The following is a 23293-nucleotide window of genomic DNA, read 5'->3' on the forward strand; positions in this document are numbered from 1 at the left end:
GCCAGCTTAGAATTCCATCATGATCTAGATTTAATAGCATGAACATTCCCCTTAGTAGTAACACACTGCTTCTCATCGAGAACCTTCAACTAATTCTAACTCCTTTTACCATTTAGTTAAATTGATCATTTATATTCCTGTACTTAATTAGCAAATACCAAGAACAACTTAACATTTTTAAATGTCTAACTTAACATTTTAAATGTCTTTCGAAAAAGAAATTTCAGAATTGATCTACCGTTTTGGCTCTGTTCAAGCAACCAACAATACAATCAGCAGAAAGACAGTGGACAAGAACGACAAAATAGCACACATCCAAAGCCAAAAAGTAATAATACACCATAAATTAAACTACCAAACAAGGCTACAAAAGAATGCTGAAGAAAACCAGTGAAGAAAACCAACCTGGATGAAGAAAAAAACAAACCAAACAAATGAGTGAGAAAAGGAAAAAGAAAGGAAAGGAAGAAGAAACGAGATGAAGTGAAACGAAAAGGGAGAAGAGAGGAATCCGTGTGAGAGATGGGTGGGGGCGCGCGGAGAAAATAATGAGGAAAAATAGGGTTTTCAAATTAATTAAAAAAATCCTAAATGATAAAAGTAAAAAAAGTTTTAACCTAAGGGCAAGCGGAGGAAACATGGTGTAATGGTGGATGCAGCAACACCTTAAAAGTCGTATATTTGGGCTTTCCGTAAGGCCCATCGGGAATAAAGGCCCAATTTAAGCGTAGTCCCTTTGCTAAGTAGAAAAACCTTTTGCCCCCATTGCTGCAACTCATTCGTTTATTCATTTGTCGCCACCACCGGCGAAATCCCATTCCAGTTTTTCTATCATCTCTTCCCACCCCAGGTGCGTTTATTCTCTGGCGGGCACCTTGCTAAAGGGTCGTTGGCAATTTTTTGTTTTGTTTTGTTTTTGTGATTGTCGTTCTTGGTTTTTGCAGATTATTGAAGAAGAGAAAGCGCAGTGAGAGTGGTCAAGTTGTTGCACATCCTAAACAGGAAGATGCTGCTAGAGAGACCGGGAGGACCCTTTTGGGTTGGAAGGATACGAGTCAAGTCACTGATGAAGTAGAAGACAATAATGTTGCTTCACCAATATTTAGGAACAAAGAGAAGGTTTTGGTCACTTGCTCTAGGCGTATCAGTTACAGGTACAACCTAATACACACCCCATAACTTTTAGTTACAGTTTTTGTTGCTTTTTCGAGTTTGGATTACGCTAATTTTGTGTCTTGATTTGCAAAGTTTAAGGACAGAGAAACCTTGGATAGTGAGTTAGGTTTTGTATATTGTTATGGTATTCATGGGTGGAGTGATTGTTTTCCATTAATTTGTAGGTACCGACATTTGATGTTGAACTTGGTGTCACTTTTGCCGCATTGCAAGAAGGATAACAAGGTTGAATCAAAAGAAACTAAAGGCGCCACCCTTAATGAGCTTGTTGAGCTCAAAAGTTGTTCTTCGTGTTTATTTTTTGAGGTATTTTATTTATATGCCACAAGGTTTTTTCAGTGCCGTGTTACTTCAATTTAGGATTGATATGTTGTGCTGTTCTCTAGACTAGTATTTGCAATTTTTTTTTGCGCTATTTGGAAAACCTGAAGCATGCTAATGGGTAGGGGAATTCTTTGTTGGTCACAACTGTTGATGCTATTTCAATGAGATGTTGTAGTCGTGAGTTTGAGTCTGGTCAACTTGTTATATTCTATTAGTGTCTTCTCTCATTTTTTATGTATTAATTTCAGTGCAGGAAAGCAAAAGATCTTTATCTCTGGATGGCCAAATGCCCCAGTGGCCCATCTGTAAAGTTTTTAGTCAGTGCAAGTATATTCCGATTCAATCATTGTAATGTTAATATAACACTAGTTTGCTTGCTCTAATTATTTAGAGTTCTGATGTCTGTATACTCTAGGCATCACTGGTCATTCTTCCCAGTGAACTATGTCTTTTGTGTTTCTCTCTCTATCTCGACCATTTTTTATATACACTTTTAGTGATTTTCCTTTTTCCTCCTGTTTTTTCAGTTCATACAATGGAGGAGTTGAAGCTAATGGGAAATCACCTAAAAGGTTCTCGTCCACTTTTGACGTTTTCTGCAAATTTTGAAAAAGATGCACATTGGAAACTGTTAAAGGAGATGTTGTTACAGGTGTGTTGTTGGTTTCTTTCGTTGCAAGTTTTTTCGTTTTTGTCCATCTAGTTCCATCCGAGGAAAGATGGATTTCTGTAAACTTATGTTGATAACTCTCATATGTGCACTTTCATATATAAGGTAAAGGTTAGCTTGATGATTTCATCTTATTTTTATGATTCGTGATGTTGTACACCATGAATTTCCGGCCAAATTAAGAACTGCTTCATGTGCTTTCTACCAATTTAATTGGAATCTTACATTTTTGTCGTCATATATCTTCCTACGATTTTTTTCTCAATTTATTATGTCTGATCAATGAAAATTCAATTGATGTTATTGTTATGCCCATCTATTTTACATAGTTTATGTCATATATCTGTTTAATGTATATTTTCTGTGTGCAGTTCTCTCTATTTCTGATACTGTTGTTTGTTTACTGTATTTGATAATTTCTAATATACTATTTCTTTCCTTTTGTTTAGATATTTGAAGTACCAAAGGACCATAGAAAGGCTAAGCCCTTCCATGATCATGTTTTTGTTTTCTCAATAGCTGATGACCATATATGGTTCCGGAATTACCAGGTTTGTGTCTGTATTCCGGAATTACCATAGACTATTTTTGCATTAAGACAAAGGTTAAAAAATCCTGGAGATTATTGTTAGGAGCATCTTTTCTGCCTATTTCTATACAAATTAAGTGTATGCATTGTTATTATAAACATGTTTATTGCTCTTTTTAGCCACATGTTAATGATTGAAGTGAAGTTTGGGTCGAGCATTTTTAACCTTTACTCCTTTACTTTCTTATAAACATTACTCAATTATCAACTTATCTATACATTTCAATTTGAAGTTTTAGTTTTTGACAAGACTTAGATAATATATAAAGAATGGTTAACCACAGGAATTTTGAAGATGGAGGATATTTGACCATTATAATGAGTTTAAATTTTATCTACTACCGATGTAAAACATTTTATTTGTAAATACATTAATATGTTCCGTTATGGTATTGTTTTGTAAGCTCAAAGGTTAAACTATGATGCATGTAATGTTTTATTTTATTGATCATCTTTATTCATTTAATTATGGTCAGTCTTACCAGATCAGTGAAGATCGAATCAAGTGGGGATTTTGGTTTGACCTGTGCATGCCTGCGATAGATGTTATACTCCGTTTTGTTGGACAATATACAGTTAGATTGAGTCATTTGTGTTATACTCATGACATGGTCATTAGAGGACAATTGTTACTATTAGTTGTTCGCAATACTCCTATTTAATTCGAACATTATATGGTCTCATTTTCTCCAACTATATAATATTGATTTTTCCATGAGACAATATTGTAGTATTTTCTACCTGTTGCTAATGCCTATTGAGGAATGTTACATCTTTATTCCCTTGCAGATTTCTACTCATCATAATGAATCAGACAAATTACCAAGGGGAGGCCTTGATAAAATGACATTGATTGAGGTCTGAAAACTAGTTCTTCATGTATCTTTTGATCTTTCAATTTCTAACATTCATTTAACCTATGAGCAAACTATTTGTTTGGGTCGGTCCACGGTTCTGCTTGAACCCAATTAAAATATTTGGTGGCAGTTTTGGAGGCCCGACATTATATGAGAATCCATTTTATGTATCTCCAAATCAGGTACCAATCAATATATTTTTCATGTATGCCTTGAATTTTTCTTTCCAGATAAGATATATCACACCTGTATATCAAATATGCTAGAAAAATACAATATATAAACAAAACTAAAAGAAAAGGCAAAATTTAAAACCCATTAACCCATGAGAAGAGTCTCAATGGCTTCGAAGAAAAGTGCTGACATTTCAGGGGTTGGAGACTTGATTGCACATTTGATGCCAGGGTTTCCAATCACTAGTAAGTTTAATTAAGAATGGAACCCCTTTAGGGAGTTTAGCTGAGAAGTAAAACACGTCCTTGATAGCAATCTTGCGCTTTGCAATAAATAACATGTTTGGTGCAACCTATTGTTCCAGAGTTGCGTCTGCACTGCTAATTACCTTTCGCAACAAACGCACGTCGGACATCCGTTTAAGGCCAAACGGATATCCCACATCCGTTTTGGCCTATATCTGTTTGGTCTTCGCGAGTTCTGTTCAACAATACAACTACCAGAAAGATAGTGCACAAGCAACGGCAAAACAACATAGATCCAAAGCCAAAAAATAATAATACACCATAAATTAAACTATCAAACAAGGCTAAACAATAATGTTGAAGAAAACTAGTGAAGAAAATCAACCTGAATGGAGAGGAAAATAAACCGAAGAAAATCTGGATCACGTTTCTCGATGCTTCTCCACGCTCCTTCATACTAAAAATCAACAACAATGGAAGCAATAACAATGGAAGCAATGAAACCCAAAAGGAAAATGGCAAAGAGACAAATGAAGGAAAAGAAAAGGAAAGGACGAAGAAATGAGAGAAAGTGAGAAGGAAAAGGGGAAGAGAGATATATGTGAGAGATGGGTGGGGTGCAGCTGAAGAGCAAAATTGACGCGAAATAGAGTTTTCAAATTAATGAAAAAATCCTAAACAGTAAAAATAAAAAGGTTTTAACTAAAAAAGAAGGATAAAATTGGAATTAAATGAATTTGGAGAGGTGGAGGAAGCACGGTATGGTGGTAGAGGGAGTAACACTCGTACAAATTTGATAAGATGCACGAAGAAACACCCATCACCATGCATTTTTATCCCCATTCGTCTGCATGTCTTGTTTGAGAACGTTCCGACGCATCTGTAGCACCGGAGAGAAGGATTTGTGGTAGAGCATCGTTCACGACGGCTGCGTAAGAATTTTTTTTTGTGCATGAAGAAAAGCCCGAAAGGGTGTTGGTTAATGCGTTCACGAGGCTCTCAATTCGAGTTTGAATTCTAATAGGGAGAGTCTAATTTTTGTTCACTGTAGAAGTGACACCTTCAAGTGTTCGTTAAAATGCCAGAGAAAAACTCTTATGTACACAGTCAATTCCTCACCCCATGAAGGTCCCCCAGGTTCCTCCCCCAACTAAACCACACCACTCTCAATCCCAAATCTGCCGTCGTTTTCGTAAATAAATCCAATGAGTTGGGTTGAGAATATCATCATTTAAAATTTAAAATTTAAAGTTTAAAATTTAAAATTTAAAATGATGATATTTAACAAAGAAAAAGAAACATAAATATGGGAAGTCTGAGGTCTCTGTATGATGGATCCTGGGTCCTGCGTAATTTAGGGTTTGTGCCGGTGTGACTTTATTTCACTACTTTTTTTAGTTTCACCACGACAACGAAGATAGAACCAAATAGATCCCCAAGTGGAAGAGTAAGAAGCATCATCCATAAGAGAATCTCAGCATAAGAGAAGGAAAATCCCTGATTGAAAAATGGAGGTAGAGACACAGACTATGGTGGAGAAGAGGGAGATAATCAACACCGTGATGTGTCTTTTGACAGACCCAGATGGAACTCCCTTGGGCTCTCCCATGTACCTACCTCAGAATTGCTGGCCCTCAACACCTTAATCAGATTGTTAATAAGCTTCAAAACAATGTAAGCAAGTCCCTTTATTCTTCTCAAATTCTATTTTACATTTTGTTTATTATTTATAACATTGAGCGATTATCTATGCTTTCATTTTAGGAAGAGAAGTTGTCGTATGCTTTCTATATATCAGATGAGGAGCTCATTGTGCCACTTGAAACATACTTGCAGAAAAACAAAGGTTAGTCATGTTTGTTTACAATAAATTATTTCTTTTTCTTTCTTAATTCGTTGTAAATTCACTTATTTACCTGCTTTTAACACATTTTGAGAAAAAAAAATCCTCATCTTTCTAAAGAATTGATACAAAGAATTACGCACTTGTAATGATGTTTTTCTTTTCCTTTGCAATGTTACTTTAACACTATTCCAGTCTCGGTGGAGAAGGCTTTGCCTATAGTTTGTCAACCTCAAGCTATTTTTTGGATTCGTCCTGTGAATCGCTGTTCTGCAACTATTTCTAGTATGTGAGACATATTGTGTATTTTCCCATTCGTAGTGGCACAATGTTGTATTGTGCTTGCTAAACTGTGAGAGACATCAGTGTGGTTTGGATGTTGATGATTGTAGCACAAGTTTGTGTTATTCTTTGAATGTTCTGGAATTCATATTTTTGCGGTTGTTTATATTTTTAGGTCATGCTGAAGTTGTACTTAGTGTTGCCTTCAGTCCCGATGGACGACAACTGGCAAGTGGTTCTGGTGATACCAGTGTTCGATTTTGGGACTTGACCACTCAGACACCATTGTACACTTGCAAAGGTTTGACATTTAAAAATGTTAAGTTGTTCTTGGTATTTGCTAATTAAGTACAGGAATATAAATGATCAATTTAACTAAATTGTAAAAGGAGTTAGAATTAGTTGAAGGTTCTCGATGAGAAGCAGTGTGTTACTGCTAAGGGGAATGTTCATGCTATTAAATCTGGATCATGATGGAATTCTAAGCTGGCAAAGAATAGTGGGAGGGTGGGGGTTATTGCAAAGGAATGAGAAAATAATAAGAGGGAAGGATAGGGACTGTGAAGGCTGAGAATTATAGTATTGAGAGAATTACAATGGTCTACTCTGCTGTAAAGAGCTATTCTTTATCCTTCCTTATTAAATTAATATCAATTTCTATAGTTTCATAATGCTTCGACAATTTTAACGAGTCATATATAGCATTATAGCTGTTAACATTTTATGCAGGACACAAGAACTGGGTACTTTGTATTGCATGGTCACTGGATGGAAAATATCTTGTAAGTGGGAGCAAGGCTGTTGAACTTATTTGTTGGGACCCTCAAACTGGAAAGTCATTAGGCAATCCACTAACTGTAAGATCTTTGATCACCAATACAAACATCCATTATAAAGTTTGTTTACTCTTTTCTTAAATTTTTTTCATTTAAGTTTATTGATAGCATTGCAAACTTCCACTATTTGAAGATTCAAACAGAGAAACTTGATGCTTTGAACATTGAATAGTACATTATCGTAGTGAAGTACATATTGAAAACAGTAGTGAGCAATGGAGCAATGGCTGCAGGGGCAACATTGATTTAGCTATAAGAATTACACAACTCTAGTTACACAGCTTCCCCCTTCTTTCCTTGCCCTAATTCCAAAAGTAAATAAAAGAACATCCTGCCTTATTCTGGAGATGTTTTCATATGAATTGTCATTTATTTTTTATTAGTTACTGATAACACTCTAGATTTACATATTTTTCTCTATTAAAAATCATTTCTTAGATTTCTTTAGTTTTTAATTTCTTAGAATTAGATTAGTTTTATGTTTTTCTCTTAATTCTTTAGTTTTATAAAATTTTAGTTAAAAAGAGGTTTTTAGGTGTAATTTTTAGCTTTTGTTAATAATTAGGAAATTTGTATTTTTCTGAAATTCTTTCAATAAAAATGTTTTGTTTTAATTGCATAATTTTTCTTTTTTTCTTAAATGTTTGATTTTTTACAGATTGGGACAACATTTGGGCCATAATAGAAGTTGATTGAGAGGTGTTGAATTGAAATGAGCTGCTGGATTAAATTTGGGCCGCTGTTTTGGGTCACTGTTTTAACATTAAGCTGCGGGTGTTGCTCCCTCCACCACCACAGCCTTCTCCCTCCACCTCCCTTTTATTATTTTATCCCTCAGTAAAATTTTATTTTTAAAATTATTGTTTTTTAATTTTACTCATTTATAACATATTTCACTGATAACCTACGTAGTTCCTTGTATGAGTAAAATATTTTTCTGCAAAGCTCAGTGATCGTGAAAAGAACTATCAAGCAATCTAACTCTTGCTTTCGGTGCAGTACGTGGTGCAGTGCGTTTGTGGTGTAATGTGCTTGTCGTGGTTCCTCTCCAGGTACGTAGTCATAATCCTTCCAATAATCCTAAACCCTAAACCCTAAACCCTTCCAATAATCCTTCCAATAATCTTTCCAATAATCCTTTAACCCTAAAACGTAAAATGAAAACGAAGCCTAAACGGATGACATCCTTCAACGGATGTCAACATCCGTTTAAGGCAAAACGGATGTCGACATCCGTTTCGCCTTAAACGGATGTTGACATCCGTTGAAGGATGTCATCCGTTTAAGCTTTGTTTTAATTTTATGTTTCTGTTATTATTTTATTAGATATTTTAATATTTTGATTTATTATTTTTGAATATCTTTTTAATGTTGTGAGACCCTGGATAATTAGCAAATTTAATCCTGACATCACACCACTAACACACACACCACGTCACTGTTGCGGGTAATTAAAAACCCACTTTCAACTCTGATTTTCACCTCTGCAATGCACAGAAAACTGAACCACCATCATTCTCTGCAACATTAAAAACGCACCACTCCTTACATGCACACCTGCCACTTGTCACGTTAGAAACTTACAAATCAGAATTTAGTATGCAGGTGTCAGTCTTGGACATGTTTGTTCAAGCAAACGTTACTTTAACAAAACCAAAGTTTTCTGAGAACCCTTTCACCTGCACACTCATTCATCTTCTTCCTCAGAAAACCAAACTCTTCATTTTCTCCAAATTTCTCTCTAAGAATCCTTAACTTCTCTCTATCAGAAAACTCACGTTTCCTCTCTGATCACAATTGCAGCACCATAGGAATGTTAGTACTGCTGTGATCTCCATTTTGGACCAAACAGAAACTGAATCCAATCTGGTAAGCCTTCTTACTGTATTTCGTTCTTAGGTTTCTGGAAGAATAGAGTTTTAGTGCATGCAAGTATGTAGTCTCAGAGTTCTGCAATTTTTGATTAGATTTGTTTTGGAAGAATCAAGAATATAATAGAAGCATAGTTGGATAAAGCCATTTTCATCTAGGACAAGTTGGAACTTCAATCCGGGTAAGGGAAGCTTATATGTTTAATTCATACTGCTTGATTTTATAATCTGAGTTGCATGTATATGAAATCTGATATTTGAGCCTTATGAACGTTTACTGATATGAGATATAAATTCTGGTTCATTTGCATGTTGTTTTGGATACGCATGAAAGATGTGTGAATGTTATAGAGTTGGAATGATTAGATCGATTGAATCTGTCATGAATGAACACTGCTTAATTGTATTATATATGTTGTTGCTGATTTTTGATTTAAATGTATATTGATTTGATTCTGTATAAATGGAGTATGGTGATTGTATATTTGGAATGATCCAAATGTTGAAATCTGTATGATTTGATGTATTAAATCTGAAAGGAAAGTTGTCAAGTTCATAAAAATCGAAATCTGGAAAATTCTGTTAAGAGTTGAGAAATCTGGTCTCTGTACTGATAAAGGACGTTCGTCCCTGTACGGTCTTAAACCGTTCGGTTTTCAGTTAAGCTTACTTAGACTAGAATTCTTTCATTTGGAAAGAATTCTGCCCGAGAATGAGCGTCCCTAGTTGATGATCTGAGCGTTCGTCTAGCTCAGTAATATTTAAATATTTAAAACTTTATAAATGAGTGACGTTCGGCCTTAAGTAGAGCGTCCGTCCTTAATAACGTTCGTCCTAAATGAAGTTCGACCTTCTGTTGAACGTTCGTCTACAGAGCGTTCGTTTCTATATTGAACGTTCGTTCATAACTGGTGTTCGGTCATATACCTAAACGTTCGTCCTACCCAACGTTCGGTTTATACCAACGTTCGTTCTGATTGTGCTCGGTCATTGACTTAGCGTTCGTTCCAAAGCGGGGTTCGGTTTCTAAACTGAACGCTCGTCCCTATTATTGAATTTTGAGCGAACATAACTGGCGTTCGTCCAAATTGTTAAATTACGTTCGTACTTGGACTGCCAGTGCTGTTCTTCTGAAATCAATTATATTGCTGGTGTATCTAAACACTTATCACTGGTTTTATTCCTTGGGTTCTATCTAGATTCTTTACACTTAAAATCTTTCAATGTATTATTCATCTCTTCTAAAGATCAGTATTTTCAAATTATCAAGAGTTGAAGCATATTAAGTGAATAAATGACTCGTTTCTTTTGTCCAGAAACGTGAAATCAAAGGTTCTGTGATAAGTTCATTTTATTTGATTAAAGAATGCATGACGTTAATATTAAGAGAGTGAAATACAGAATGGAGATATTATAATTATGAAAGGATATGATGGTTGAACACGACATGATATGATTATATGATTTTGAACTTGAATGAGCGTTCCATGGAGGAGCTTCTCAGTTGTATTAAATGCTAAATTTGTAAAGTATGAACATGGACAAGTTACTGATGGCTTGGTCCATCCTGATATTCCGTGATGCTCATCTTCACGTAGAAGGGGGTAGTCATGCGTGGGAATGGCAGGAGGTCATTCGTATCCCTCACTTAGCAGGGGCGAATGATTAACCTCAAGTGGAGGTCATTCGTATCCCTCACTTAGCAGGGGCGAAGGATTAACCGCATGTGGAAGCTGATTAGGTATATCCCGGCTACCACACCACTTGGGTGCAAGGACGCCTGTAACTACATGGTTCATACAGTTCAGTACAGTCTGTTTTATATAGATTTATATGTTAAATTTTATGATTAAGTTGTTTGATGTATCTGTGAATTAAATTGTGAACTGTATGTATGTTGTATTAATTAAACAATATAAGCTTACCCTTGCAATTTTCCTGGTGCTGTTTACTGTCCATGTATAATCCGTCTTGTCAAAATGCAATGATCATCCGTTGTGGATGTGAGCAGAGGGTGATGCATCTCTTGAAGTATTACTGGAAGAAGAAAATTTGGAAGATGCAAACCTGGTTGAAGTTGAAGTAAAAGCTGAACAGTAGAGGCGCGATTCCGTAGCAGTTTTAGTCTAGTGTGTTGTGCAGTATTTTTGGCAGTTGTATATATATATAGTTCTGCAGATCTGTTTTGTATTTATCTGAAAATTTGGAATTCTGTCAAGTGCTGGACTGTATTTTGATATTCTGTATTTAAATTCTACAGAATGGATAATCAGAACTGGTTTCTGTTTATTTTTTTTTTGAATTCTGAACACTGCAGATTTTACTGTACGTGCTGTATGTTAAGTTTTAAAATTCTGAGCTACTGTAATATTCTTAAGACTGCACTGTTTATCTATGTAAATGTGATCAGTCCTGGTTAATGGTAATTATCATTATTTTGGGATGTTACATTAGTGGTATCAGAACAGTTTTGTTCTCTTAAGGACACTGTAGGGTTATGAGTGCACTGTGTTTTGCTGTGTGCTTATTATATGTTTAATGAGTTATTATTATTTAACTCTTGGACATAACTAACGCTCGTTTTCTCTGTATCCAGAGAACTAATGGCACCTAGATTGCCTCCCCCTCCTCAACCGAATGAACCTGATACTTCCAACCGCTCTAGATTGTTGGAGGACGTTATTGAGAGACTCCAACGACAAAATACCACCCTTATGGAACAGAACACCACCCTGATGCAGCAGAATCAGGCAGCCATGCAGGGTTTAGAAGCCTCACGTGTTACTGCTGAAAACACACAGAGACAATTGATGGACATCCTTGCTGCCACTAGAGGTACGCCTGGAGCATCCTCTTCAAACGCCACTCCACACGCTGCTCAACCAAACGCTGAATGGAGTTTGGAGAGTTTCCTCCAGCATCATCCAGCTAAATTCAATGGAAAGGGCCTCCCTGATGAGGCGGATCAGTGGCTAGGAGACATGGAGAGAATTTTCAATGCAAAGAGGTGTCCGGACGAGAATAGGTTGGCTTACACAGAATATTTACTGACTGGGGAAGCAAGCCACTGGTGGGCGAGCACAAGAGCTATTCTGATAGAAGCTCAACGTCCTGTCACTTGGGAAGTATTTCGTGGTAAATTTTACGAGGAGTACTTTCCTGACAGCGTACGGTTTGCGAAGGAAGTGGAGTTTTTACAACTAGTTCAAGGTGGGATGACAGTTTCAGAGTATACCAACAAGTTCAAGCACCTTGTTCGGTTCTATACGATGGCAGCCAATGAAGAATGGCAGTGTAGGAAGTTTGAGAACGGATTGAGGAGTGATTTGAAGGTGTTGATATCCAGCTTATGTATCCGGTCTTTTCCCAGTATGGTTGAGCGAGCTAAGGTATTGGAGAAAAATATGGCAGAGGTTGAACGACAGAAGAAACAACCGCAAGTTAGTAGGGGACCAATTGTGTCCAGGGGAAGTTCTGTTCAGAGGAGACTACCTTACGCTCGTCCAAATCAATCAGCCAATACAAGTGGTTCTCAAGCACTGGTTCCTGTAGGACAAGCTGGACAAGGCAGTGTAACTTGCTTTCACTGTGGAGGGCCGCATTACCGTTCATCCTGCCCTCAACTGGTAGGAGGAAAGCACTGTAACAGATGTGGACGAAATGGGCACGTGGAGAACGAGTGTAACATGAGTGGAAGAGCAGTGATGAGACCACCAAACACTGGCAGAAATCAGCCACGGGGTGGACGTGCACAAGCAGTGGGGAGAGTGTACGCTATCACTGGAGCGGAAGCAGAGAACGCAGGTAATCTTATAACTGGTGAATGCTTGCTGTTTGGAGTGCCTTGTTGTGTGCTGTTTGACTCTGGGGCAACGCACTCCTTCATCTCGAAGGCGTGTGTTGAAAAGCTGGGAATAGTAGAGAGAGATCTGCAGTTTGACTTGGTGGTATCAACACCAGCGGCTGGAGAGCTTAGAACATCTACCGTGTGCATTAGATGTCCTATTGTGGTTGAGGGGCATAGTTATAAGGTGAACTTAATCTGTTTACCTTTGAAGGACTTGGAAATAATTCTAGGAATGGATTGGTTGGCTACCAACCATATTATTATAGATTGTGGCAAGAAGGAATTAGTGTTTCCTGAAGATGATGAAGAATGTGTGGGAGTTACATTCGGTCAGTTAAGGGAGGATATAATGGAAGGTGCAAGCTGTTTTCTCATTATGACACATGAAGACAAGGAGTTAGGAGGGTTGACGGAAGCACGGACGTCCAATGAGAGCAGTACGGAACGAGCAGTGGTGAGTGAATTTCTGGACGTTTTTCCAGAAGAGATACCAGGATTGCCTCCTGTTAGAGAAGTCGAATTCACCATTGATTTGGTGACAACGGCAGCTCCTATATCTGTTCAACCTTACCGAATGGCACCTGCAGAGTTGGTTGAACTCAAGAAGCAAATTGAAGAGCTTATGGAGAAGAAATTCATTAGACCGAGCGTATCACCATGGGGAGCTCCGGTACTCTTGGTGAAAAAGAAAGATGGCAGCTCTCGGTTATGTATAGATTACAGGCAATTAAACAAGCTGACCATCAAGAACAAATACCCGTTGCCAAGAATAGATGATTTGTTGGATCAGCTGCATGGAGCAACAGTATTTTCTAAGATTGATTTGCGTTCAGGATATCACCAGATAAGGGTTAAGGAGGAAGACATCCAGAAGACAGCATTCAGATCACGTTATGGGCATTATGAGTACGTGGTAATGCCATTTGGAGTAACGAACGCTCCAGCCATCTTCATGGATTACATGAACCGGATATTTAGACCCTATTTGGATAAATTTGTAGTTGTGTTCATAGATGATATTCTCATCTACTCCAAAACCAATGCTGAACATGAAGAACACTTGAGAACAGTACTAACCGTGTTGAGGGAGAAAGAGTTGTACGCAAAGCTGTCCAAGTGTGAATTCTGGTTAAAGGAGGTGCAGTTTCTGGGGCATGTGATATCGTCTGAAGGTATTTCAGTAGATCCCTCTAAAGTGCAAGCAGTGTTAGATTGGAAGAGCCCGCGTTCAGTCACTGAAGTGAGGAGTTTTGTGGGGCTGGCTGGTTATTACAGACGTTTCATAGAGGGGTTCGCCAAGATAGTGGCTCCTCTTACTAGATTGACTAGAAAGGATCAGCCATTCGCTTGGACTGATCTGTGTGAGGAACGGTTCCAGGAGCTGAAGATGAAATTGACGAGCGCGCCAGTTTTGATTATTCCAGACACGTCCAAGCCATTTGAAGTGTACTGTGACGCATCTCACCAAGGTTTGGGCTGTGTGCTCATGCAAGAGAGACGTGCAGTAGCGTACGCGTCTCGCCAGTTGAAGATTCATGAACGCAATTATCCCACACACGACCTGGAGTTGGCAGCTGTCGTTTTTGCACTAAAGATTTGGAGGCACTATTTATACGGATCAACGTTCCAAGTCTTTAGTGATCACAAGAGCCTCAAATATTTGTTTGATCAGAGGGAGCTGAATATGAGGCAAAGACGTTGGCTGGAATTTTTAAAAGATTATGATTTTGAACTGCTATATCACCCTGGGAAAGCCAACGTAGTGGCAGACGCCCTAAGCAGGAATACAGTACAAGTCTCATTGATGATGGTGAAGGAGCTGAACTTGGTGGAGAATTTTAGAGATCTAAGATTACAATTTGAATTAGGAGAGAACGTAATAAGGTGCTGTAATCTTAGAATTTCTAGTGATGTGTTTGACAGAATCTGGATGAAGCAACGTGAGGATGAAGAACTGTTGAAGATATTTGATGCACTCGGTTCAGAAAAAGCTAAGGAGTTTAATGCTGGAACGGATGGTATGTTGCGTTATTTGGGAAGAACTTGCATTCCCAATGATGGAGAGCTGAAACGTATTATATTGGAAGAAGCTCATCATAGTCGTCTTAGCATACACCCCGGTATGACTAAGATGTATCAAGATCTTAGGAAAATCTTTCTGGTGGCCGGGAATGAAGAGTGATGTTGCACGCTTTGTGGCATCTTGCTTAACCTGTCAACGCGCCAAGGCTGAACACCAACGTCCAGGTGGATTGCTTCAACAATTGGAGATTCCTGAATGGAAGTGGGACAGCATTTCCATGGACTTTGTGACTCATCTGCCACGCACAGTCAAGAATCACGATTCAATCTGGGTAATTGTGGACAGATTAACTAAGAGCGCCCACTTCTTAGCCGTGAATTTGAAGATGTCAATGACAAATTTGGCTAAGCTGTACATCAAGGAGATAGTGCGTCTTCATGGAGTGCCTTCAAGCATAGTTTCTGACCGAGACACGAGATTCACATCTCGGTTTTGGCAATCTTTACAAGGTGAATTGGGAAGCAAGCTACAGATGAGTTCTGCGTATCATCCGCAAACAGATGGCCAATCTGAAAGGACCATCCAGACGTTAGAAGATTTGCTTAGGACGTGTGTCCTGGACCATTTAGGCGCATGGGATGAGGTCTTGCCACTAGTGGAATTCACATACAATAACAGTTTCCAGTCTAGCATTGGTATGGCGCCTTTTGAAGCTCTCTATGGAAGGAAGTGCAGAACGCCACTTTGCTGGTTTCAGGAAGGAGAGAATGTGCTAACTGGACCAGAACTTATCCAGCAAACTACTGATAAAGTGAAATTGATTCGGGACAGATTGAAGACATCCTTGAGCAGACAGAAATCTTATGCAGATAGGAGGAGAAGACCCTTGGAGTTTGCAGCAGGAGACCATGTATTTTTAAGGTTGAATCCAATCACTGGAGTGGGAAGAGTTGTTCGTCCAAAGAAGCTGTCTCCCAAGTTCATAGGACCGTATCAAATTCTGAAGAAGATTGGACCAGTAGCTTATGAGCTTGCTTTGCCTCCTCAACTATCAAACCTTCATCCTGTTTTCCATGTGTCTCAACTCAGAAAGTATATAGCCAATCCCTCTCATGTTTTAGAACTGGAAGACATTCAACTACAACCTGATCGAACGCTGGAGTTGCAACCAATCCGCATTGATGATGTTCGCACTAAATTACACAAGAGGAAGGATGTTCGATTGGTGAAGGTAGTGTGGGATGCCAAGAATGGAGATTCAACGTGGGAGGTGGAGAGTGCAATGAGGGACTTATATCCACACTTATTCATAGGTAAATTCTGAATTTTCGAGGACGAAAATTTTTGTAGTTAGGGAGAATGTGAGACCCTGGATAATTAGCAAATTTAATCCTGACATCACACCACTAACACACACACCACGTCACTGTTGCGGGTAATTAAAACCCACTTTCAACTCTGATTTTCACCTCTGCAATGCACAGAAAACTGAACCACCATCATTCTCTGCAACATTAAAAACGCACCACTCCTTACATGCACACCTGCCACTTGTCACGTTAGAAACTTACAAATCAGAATTTAGTATGCAGGTGTCAGTCTTGGACATGTTTGTTCAAGCAAACGTTACTTTAACAAAACCAAAGTTTTCTGAGAACCCTTTCACCTGCACACTCATTCATCTTCTTCCTCAGAAAACCAAACTCTTCATTTTCTCCAAATTTCTCTCTAAGAATCCTTAACTTCTCTCTATCAGAAAACTCACGTTTCCTCTCTGATCACAATTGCAGCACCATAGGAATGTTAGTACTGCTGTGATCTCCATTTTGGACCAAACAGAAACTGAATCCAATCTGGTAAGCCTTCTTACTGTATTTCGTTCTTAGGTTTCTGGAAGAATAGAGTTTTAGTGCATGCAAGTATGTAGTCTCAGAGTTCTGCAATTTTTGATTAGATTTGTTTTGGAAGAATCAAGAATATAATAGAAGCATAGTTGGATAAAGCCATTTCATCTAGGACAAGTTGGAACTTCAATCCGGGTAAGGGAAGCTTATATGTTTAATTCATACTGCTTGATTTTATAATCTGAGTTGCATGTATATGAAATCTGATATTTGAGCCTTATGAACGTTTACTGATATGAGATATAAATTCTGGTTCATTTGCATGTTGTTTTGGATACGCATGAAAGATGTGTGAATGTTATAGAGTTGGAATGATTAGATCGATTGAATCTGTCATGAATGAACACTGCTTAATTGTATTATATATGTTGTTGCTGATTTTTGATTTAAATGTATATTGATTTGATTCTGTATAAATGGAGTATGGTGATTGTATATTTGGAATGATCCAAATGTTGAAATCTGTATGATTTGATGTATTAAATCTGAAAGGAAAGTTGTCAAGTTCATAAAATCGAAATCTGGAAAATTCTGTTAAGAGTTGAGAAATCTGGTCTCTGTACTGATAAAGGACGTTCGTCCCTGTACGGTCTTAAACCGTTCGGTTTTCAGTTAAGCTTACTTAGACTAGAATTCTTTCATTTGGAAAGAATTCTGCCCGAGAATGAGCGTCCCTAGTTGATGATCTGAGCGTTCGTCTAGCTCAGTAATATTTAAATATTTAAAACTTTATAAATGAGTGACGTTCGGCCTTAAGTAGAGCGTCCGTCCTTAATAACGTTCGTCCTAAATGAAGTTCGACCTTCTGTTGAACGTTCGTCTACAGAGCGTTCGTTTCTATATTGAACGTTCGTTCATAACTGGTGTTCGGTCATATACCTAAACGTTCGTCCTACCCAACGTTCGGTTTATACCAACGTTCGTTCTGATTGTGCTCGGTCATTGACTTAGCGTTCGTTCCAAAGCGGGGTTCGGTTTCTAAACTGAACGCTCGTCCCTATTATTGAATTTTGAGCGAACATAACTGGCGTTCGTCCAAATTGTTAAATTACGTTCGTACTTGGACTGCCAGTGCTGTTCTTCTGAAATCAATTATATTGCTGGTGTATCTAAACACTTATCACTGGTTTTATTCCTTGGGTTCTATCTAGATTCTTTACACTTAAAATCTTTCAATGTATTATTCATCTCTTCTAAAGATCAGTATTTTCAAATTATCAAGAGTTGAAGCATATTAAGTGAATAAATGACTCGTTTCTTTTGTCCAGAAACGTGAAATCAAAGGTTCTGTGATAAGTTCATTTTATTTGATTAAAGAATGCATGACGTTAATATTAAGAGAGTGAAATACAGAATGGAGATATTATAATTATGAAAGGATATGATGGTTGAACACGACATGATATGATTATATGATTTTGAACTTGAATGAGCGTTCCATGGAGGAGCTTCTCAGTTGTATTAAATGCTAAATTTGTAAAGTATGAACATGGACAAGTTACTGATGGCTTGGTCCATCCTGATATTCCGTGATGCTCATCTTCACGTAGAAGGGGGTAGTCATGCGTGGGAATGGCAGGAGGTCATTCGTATCCCTCACTTAGCAGGGGCGAATGATTAACCTCAAGTGGAGGTCATTCGTATCCCTCACTTAGCAGGGGCGAAGGATTAACCGCATGTGGAAGCTGATTAGGTATATCCCGGCTACCACACCACTTGGGTGCAAGGACGCCTGTAACTACATGGTTCATACAGTTCAGTACAGTCTGTTTTATATAGATTTATATGTTAAATTTTATGATTAAGTTGTTTGATGTATCTGTGAATTAAATTGTGAACTGTATGTATGTTGTATTAATTAAACAATATAAGCTTACCCTTGCAATTTTCCTGGTGCTGTTTACTGTCCATGTATAATCCGTCTTGTCAAAATGCAATGATCATCCGTTGTGGATGTGAGCAGAGGGTGATGCATCTCTTGAAGTATTACTGGAAGAAGAAAATTTGGAAGATGCAAACCTGGTTGAAGTTGAAGTAAAAGCTGAACAGTAGAGGCGCGATTCCGTAGCAGTTTTAGTCTAGTGTGTTGTGCAGTATTTTTGGCAGTTGTATATATATATAGTTCTGCAGATCTGTTTTGTATTTATCTGAAAATTTGGAATTCTGTCAAGTGCTGGACTGTATTTTGATATTCTGTATTTAAATTCTACAGAATGGATAATCAGAACTGGTTTCTGTTTATTTTTTTTTTGAATTCTGAACACTGCAGATTTTACTGTACGTGCTGTATGTTAAGTTTTAAAATTCTGAGCTACTGTAATATTCTTAAGACTGCACTGTTTATCTATGTAAATGTGATCAGTCCTGGTTAATGGTAATTATCATTATTTTGGGATGTTACAAATGTATTTTAATAATGTATATTTATATTAGTTTATATTTAAATATTAAAATATTAAAATAATAAAATAATAAAAATAAAAAATTTTAACTTTAAAGATATAATTGGAATTAAAGATAATTGGGGAGGTGGAGGGAGAAGGCTGTGGAGGTGAAGGGAGCAACACCCTTAAGCTGCTGTAAGTGAAATTGAAGGCAGCGCTGCCATGCTACAATGGTGCTGCAATTGGAAGAGTGCTACTGATTGGATAATTGGGCTGCCAAATGCTGGTATGGACTTAAGTGAAACGGTGAGTTTCAATGGAGGCAGCTTTTGGGGGTCATTGCAGAGCAGCTCATTTGAGAAAATTTCATTCTCTCAAGCACATTCATTTGGAAGAGAGTAGAAACACTTAAGCTAGGGCTTGTGCGAGAGAAGGGAGAAGAAAAGCTCTCGCCACTTTGGAGCGCGATCCTCGCCAGAGAAGAAGCTGACCGAAGCTTAAGTGGATCGGAGGGTTTGAAGAGCAAAGCTTTTGGAGACCGTTGGATCAAGGTGAAGCTCGAAGCGTCATAGCAAGGTTTCCCCTCTCCCATTTTTCTTTTCCCCCTTCCTTTTCTCTTTTCGTTTTTGACCCTATATAAAGGGCCTTCACCATGTAAATAGGGAGATATAGAGAACACTTCTTCATATACTTTTGAGATACATTTTCAGACGCTCTGTAGATTAGGGTTTTTACGCTTTTCTTAGAGTAGAGATATTGTTCTTGTTTCTGGATTTCGCTGAGACAATTGCGAGAGTGACAGTCGCGAGAATATTGGTGACTTCCGATATAGTTGTAATCTTCTTTTCATATTAATAAAGTTCTATTTCGTATTCTCGTTTGTGTTGAGATTGTTCTGTGTTCTTGATTTCTGCCATTGTTATGTTTTGAGAAAATGATTTGGATTCTGATTCTCTGCAATTTTATGATTTCTTTCGGAATTAAATGTCTCCATAGTGAGCATTTTTCATCGAGATGTCTTCTCGAGACAGAGAAAAGTCCAATGCATAAAAATTGATTCAAATTTGTGTTTCTTGAATTTGTTTGTGAATTTTAGATTGATGAATAGGCTAATGAACCTTGATTGGAAAAATGAGTGGAAAGAGTCAAATTAAAGTTCTGAAATATGAACTAGAATACCCTGGATTGGGATTCACATTATCATGATGTCTTCTTGAGAACTCTAAGCACTCTTTTATTCATATCAATGTACATTCACCTATGAAATCAATTCTGTCTTTGCTTTTGATAGTGATAGTTGAAGTTCAGTTTGAGTTTTGATGTTCCAGTTGTTTACTTTGAGTATTTTAGAATTTATGATCTGCTTTACTTCTGTTTCAGCCTTTACATTCTTGTTGATATGATGCTTTTCAATCTTGAGTTTTAAGTTCTTTTCAATTTGGTTTTATTTCTGATTTTGTTCCAGTTTTAGTATATAGGTTTTGTTTTGGATATAAATAGGTTTAATCTCTTCATCACTTTAGCTTAGGTTTTATTTCTTTATTTTCTTCCTTCTTTTATTTTAAAATAGATTATAGTTTCGCTTTTCTTAATTTTTTAATTTCTGTGTTTTCATTTTAAATGTCCCCACCTGTTTAGTAGTAGTTAGTAAGTAAATAATTAGTAAATAAATACAAGACTTAACTCTACATTTTAAAACTTAATTTTGTTGAGTCCTAGGATTGATATTCTGGTTGCCCTATGCTACATTAGTGGGGACCAGATTTTGTTCTGATTTTAGGCGACAAAAATCAGTTTAACAAATGGCGCCGTTGCCGGGGACTCGGCGAGTTAAGTCTTAGAGTGTTAGGTTAGTCTTGTTTAGGCTTGTTTTCTTGATTTTATTTCTGTTTTGTGTTCATATATGTTCCTTTTTAGTTTAGGATCTGTTTGTTTTGTTTTCATTTTTGTATATTAGGATCTGTTCTGCAGAGTAGAAATTGTGAATATAGCTTGTATAGATTTTCTTTTCTTTCAATTCTTTTGTTGAATTCTGTGATAGAGGCTTTATTGGTCTGATTGGTTTTTATCTTGTGAGCAATTGTTAAGCATGGATCACTCCTCTGCATATGGTAATTTCTCATTTCCTTATAATGCTCAACCACCAAGATTTGACATGTTTTATGAGCCTATTCCTGAGGTTTTTATGCAGCCAGCCAATCAAGCTTTCCAGCAGCAACCACCACATTGTTTTCAACCATATCATGAGCAACCACCCTTGCAAGTGCAGCAGCAGCTGCCACACGTATACTGGGACCAATATGCTGAACCAGAGCAGGAGGAATTTCCTGTCGGAACAGCCATGGCAGCCATCTTTTTTCCATTATGATGCACCAGAGCAAGAGGAAATTCATTCAGAACAGCCATGGCAGCCACAATTCTGTGATCAGTGGCAACAGGGGATTCCAGCGTATGAACTTCAAGGACTAACCAATCAAGTGGCTGAGTTAGTAGCTGTAGTCAACAAGTTGACTGGGAGAGTTGAAAAGGAGAAAGAGGCAGCAACCAATGAAGCACCACTGATGGTAGCTGCTACCCCAGAGTTTCAAGTGATTAAGTGTCCAACCACCTCTGTAATTGTATACGCTAATCCTTCTTTCACTGATTCAGATTCTGTTTTAATTTCTGTTAATGATAGTTCCAATTCTCTGATGAGTGGTGTAACATCCCAGAAATATACAGTCATCAACTATATACTTAGAATAATCACATTAATCAATATGGCAAAACAGTTTAATAATACAGTAAGCAGATTGAATAAATGGCCTAACGGCCTTTCATTTAAAACAACGAGCGTTTACAAAACAAGGAGGACGAACGGTTTACAAGAATTGACCGAACGTTCCAATATATATATACAGCAACAAAAGAGCGCTCGCTCACAGACGCTCGCTACTCCAATCAAACTAACTAAATAACCGAACGCCTCACTGTTCGGCCTTCACCTCAACTTCTACTAAATTTTCTTCAGTAACGAGTTCCTCTTCAAGAGTTTGCTCCAGAGACGCATCTCCCTCTGCTCACATCCACACGGATGATCATTGCATTTGACAAGACGGATATACATAGACAAGACAACACGAAGGAAATGCAAGGGTAAGCTTATTGAATTTAATTCAAGTCAAACATACAATTTATACTTATCAATCATATCAAATACATCACAACACATGCATCCAATACATACATTAACTCAAATCAAACTTCCTGATACTAGACAGACTGTCCGGACTGTATGAAACCTGTGTAGCTAAGGCGTCCATGCACTCAGGTGGGGTAACTGGAATGCTCATCAGTATCCACCTGAGGTTAGTCTTTTTGCCAAGTTACAGTTATGGTCTAGACCTCCTGCCATTCCCACGCATGACCTACTCCTCTCTACTTGAGAACGAGCACTCACGGAATATCAGGATGGATCACCATCTAAGCTTACCACGTTCATACTACAAATATCAATATCCAGTCAAGAGTCGTTCCACCCTGGAACGCTCGTTCAAATTCCAAAATCATAATATCATATCATATATGGTTCGCACAATTTATACTTCCCTCAACATCACATTTTCATTCTTAATTACACTTCCATAAAAAGACGAACGTTATTTCACTGTTTGGACGAACGCTATTTAAGATCAGAACGAACGCTATTTAAAGACCAACGCTCGACAGAAGACGAACGCTATTAAGGATGTACGCTCGACAAGGGTCGAACACTATCAAATACAAACGCTCGACAAAAGAACGAGCGCTATCACGAACGGACGCTCGACATAAGGTCGAACGCTACCACAGGCGAACGCTCGACATAAGAACGAACGCTATCAAGAACGGACGTTCGACATAAGGTCGAACGCCACCAAAGACGAACGCTCGACAAAAGAAAGAGCGCTACTAATCGTTTGCCTTTTTGAACGAACGTTCGGTCTAAGACCGAACGCCACTTAGGACGTACGTTTTTAGATCGAGACTCTTGGCTGAATTCAAAATCATAGAAATTGGGATTTATATAAGATGAGATATTTAAAGTTTATGTTTCAATAATTTGACTAAAAGTTCACGGGGATATTATCAAAATTCTCAATTCTCACACAACACTCGTGATGTTTACGTCTGGCCGAAAGCACAACGTAAAAATATATTAGAGGGCGTTCGTTCTCAAAGGGAGTCCTTTCCAAATGAAAGGGTCCGACTAATACAAGAATTTACTGATAATACCGAACGGTCAATGA

The 23293-nt window shown here is 37.8% G+C and overlaps 1 protein-coding gene, 1 long non-coding RNA gene and 1 pseudogene across 2 annotated transcripts; all 3 read left to right on the forward strand.

Annotated features, from left to right (window-relative positions):
• The first annotated feature begins 638 nt into the window (after positions 1–638).
• On the forward strand, positions 639–3629 carry LOC148193718 (ribosome biogenesis protein BRX1 homolog 1-like). Its single transcript, XM_088099495.1, has 7 exons — positions 639–643; positions 945–1154; positions 1341–1482; positions 1749–1827; positions 2028–2152; positions 2620–2721; positions 3549–3629. Exons 1-7 carry the CDS (start codon positions 639–641, stop codon positions 3621–3623), a joined length of 738 nt encoding a protein of 245 aa, XP_087955621.1. The 3' UTR covers positions 3624–3629.
• Positions 3630–5543: 1914 nt separating this feature from the next.
• On the forward strand, positions 5544–7168 carry LOC148193719 (notchless protein homolog; annotated as a pseudogene).
• A 1556-nt stretch (positions 7169–8724) lies between these two features.
• On the forward strand, positions 8725–11162 carry LOC148193720 (uncharacterized). The gene is made up of 3 exons (XR_015781831.1): positions 8725–8865; positions 8964–9049; positions 10879–11162. It is a non-coding gene; the product is annotated as an uncharacterized LOC148193720 (long non-coding RNA).
• The last annotated feature ends 12131 nt before the right edge of the window (positions 11163–23293 follow it).

The sequence above is a fragment of the Vigna umbellata genome, chromosome 9 (genome assembly GCF_029865625.1).
Source record: "Vigna umbellata cultivar VRB3 chromosome 9, Vumbellata_1.0, whole genome shotgun sequence".
Classification (NCBI taxonomy): domain Eukaryota; kingdom Viridiplantae; phylum Streptophyta; class Magnoliopsida; order Fabales; family Fabaceae; genus Vigna; species Vigna umbellata.